This window comes from Nannospalax galili, unplaced genomic scaffold, assembly GCF_000622305.1.
Source record: "Nannospalax galili isolate Female #2095 unplaced genomic scaffold, S.galili_v1.0 scaffold416, whole genome shotgun sequence".
In the NCBI taxonomy this organism is placed as follows: domain Eukaryota; kingdom Metazoa; phylum Chordata; class Mammalia; order Rodentia; family Spalacidae; genus Nannospalax; species Nannospalax galili.
Genome location: NW_008338125.1, coordinates 788226 through 790666, shown reverse-complemented (window position 1 = coordinate 790666; position 2441 = coordinate 788226). Strand labels below are relative to the sequence as shown.

General features: G+C 53.8%; 1 protein-coding gene across 1 annotated transcript; it reads right to left on the bottom strand.

Moving 5' to 3' along the window:
- Positions 1-833: 833 nt before the first annotated feature.
- Positions 834-2108, bottom strand: Ivl (involucrin). Its single transcript, XM_008832962.1, has one exon. It carries the CDS (start codon positions 2106-2108, stop codon positions 834-836), a length of 1275 nt encoding a protein of 424 aa, XP_008831184.1.
- Positions 2109-2441: the final 333 nt, after the last annotated feature.

Genomic DNA, 2441 nt, shown 5'->3' with positions numbered 1-2441 from the left:
TCTTCAGTGTAATAGGCAGGCCACAAGGTTCTTAAAAATCATGAGAACCATCTTTAATTGAAGAGCCAGGAAGGGAAGTCTGGTGGTATTTCTAGGGAAGGAACCAGAACCAGGTTGGAACCTCCAACCGTCTCCGGCACAGTCGCAGTTCCCTTCCTCACATGGGGAGCTGAACTGAGATGAAATACATGGAGCGGAGCAGTGCTGCGGGCCAAGATCGGGGTCTGCATGGGTGGTGAAAACCATACGGGTTATGACAGATACACTTCTCCCAACCAGCCAGAACGATAGCTTTCTATTTGTAACTGGCACGCACTGATTTTTTGTTTTCATTTTGTGTTCTTTGGGGGGCTGTGGAATATACTGAGTAGATAGGGAGTAAAATTAAAAAAGGAATCAAGATGTTTGCTGTCCTTTGGGACCTGGCCATGAGTCATCTCTAGCCAGGGACCCAAACCTGAGTTTCTTATGTGATGAGAGCAGGAGAAAAAGCTAGGAGAAGATACAGGGCCACACCATTTTCGAGATTTATTACATTGTGCATGTTCACAGAGTGAGCCATAACACTAGGATCCAAGTTGCTACATTAGCAACAGCTCTTCAGGAAGAGGCCCTGAGAGTTAAGGTTGGGATTGAGCTCCTTGAAGGTGGATGCTGGGCCATAACTTTCTGTTTCCCAGCCTCACAAAGACACGTGAAAGTCAGGGTCAAGTAGATCCAGGGATAGGTGAGCCAGGCAAGGGACCTGAAGCAAGTATGGTGGGTGGCTCTCTTCCGTCGAGCGGGATGGTCTGAGGACCTCTGGGCAATGAGGTGGCTGCTTAGTTTTAGCATCACTGCACTTCCTGGTTGTGCTCCTGCTTCTCGGCAGGGAGCAAGCCTTCGCCTTTCACTGGTTGGACTGGCTGGGTCTCTTGGACCTGGTCTGGGGTTGGGGCAATAGCTTGCTCCAGCTGTTTCTCCTGTTGCTTCCGGTGCTGCAGCAACTGCTCGCTCTTCCTTTCCAGTTGCTCATCTTTCTTGGCTAGCTCTTGATCCGGTTGCTGGTCCAAGAACTTCTGGTGCGAGTCCTCCAGCTGCTGCTGCTGCTCCCTTGATGCTTTCTCTTGCGCAAGTGGCTGATCCAGGCTTTTTGTTTCCGGATGTTCTTCATGCTCTCCCTCCTGCTGGTGCTGCTTCCCCAGGTGCAGTTCTGGCTCATTCGGCTTCTGCTTCTGGCCCTGTCCCAGGGGTGGTTCAGGCTCCGGTGGCTCCTGCTGGTGCTGCTTCCCCAGGTGCAGTTCTGGCTCATTCGGCTTCTGCTTCTGGCCCTGTCCCAGGGGTGGTTCAGGCTCCGGTGGCTCCTGCTGGTGCTGCTTCCCCAGGTGCAGTTCTGGCTCATTCGGCTTCTGCTTCTGGCCCTGTCCCAGGGGTGGTTCAGGCTCCGGTGGCTCCTGCTGGTGCTGCTTCCCCAGGTGCAGTTCTGGCTCTGGCAGCTTCTGCTTCTGGTGCTGTCTCAGATGTAGCTCCCATGGCTCCTGTGGCTGCTGCTTCTGCCCCAGGTGGAGCTCCTGCTCCTGAGGCTCCTGTGGCTGCTGCTTCTGCTCCAGGTGGAGCTCCTGCTCCTGTGGCTCCAGCTGCTTCTTTCCCAGATGCAGTTCCTGGTCCTGAGGTTGCTGCTGCTTCTGTCCCAGAGTCAGTTCCTGTTCCTGAGGATCATGCTGCTGCTGCCCCAGGTGCAGTTCTGGATCCCGAAGCTTCTCCTTCTGGTGCTGATTCACATGCAGCTCTTGTGCTTCCTGCAGCTCTTGCTGCTGCTGCTGGTGCTGCCCCAGGCACAGCTCCTGCTCCTGCGGCTCTTGCTGCCCCAGACACAGCTCCTGCTCCTGTGGCTGCTGCTGCTGCTGTTCACACTCTTGCTCAGGCAACCCCTTCACAGGGCTTGTGTGCTTCTCCTCATGTTTTGAGGGACCCGTCTCCTGGAGCTCAGAGGACACCTTCTGGCATAGGGAAGATGGAGTTGACTGCTTTATTTGTTCCTGCTGGGTATAGGCTGGAGGAGAAACAGTCTTGTGGCATTCCTCAGCAACAGCAGGGACAGTTCCTGGCAGTGTGTGTTGCTGAGACATCTTGGAAGCCACTATAAATCAACCTGAAAAGCAGAAGAGCCCGAGAGTGGCACGAGGCATATGAATGAGCCCCTGAAAATACAGAGCAGCCCTGTGGTTCTCAGGATCCTTTCTTTCAGATGGGCATTCTCCCCCTCCCGTAGGTGGCAGAAGAGAGTGAAGGGTGGGAATGATGAGGGCCAAAGAAAGCCCTCTCGCAAGGCTCTTTGTACAGCAGGCATCCTGCAAGGATGGGCTGGGTGCTATTTAACCTGCTTTTGTCTAGTCTTTCCCTGTGTTCTTATGTCAGATCTCCACTGAGTAAGGATGAAAGATAAGTTCTGAGATGATTTC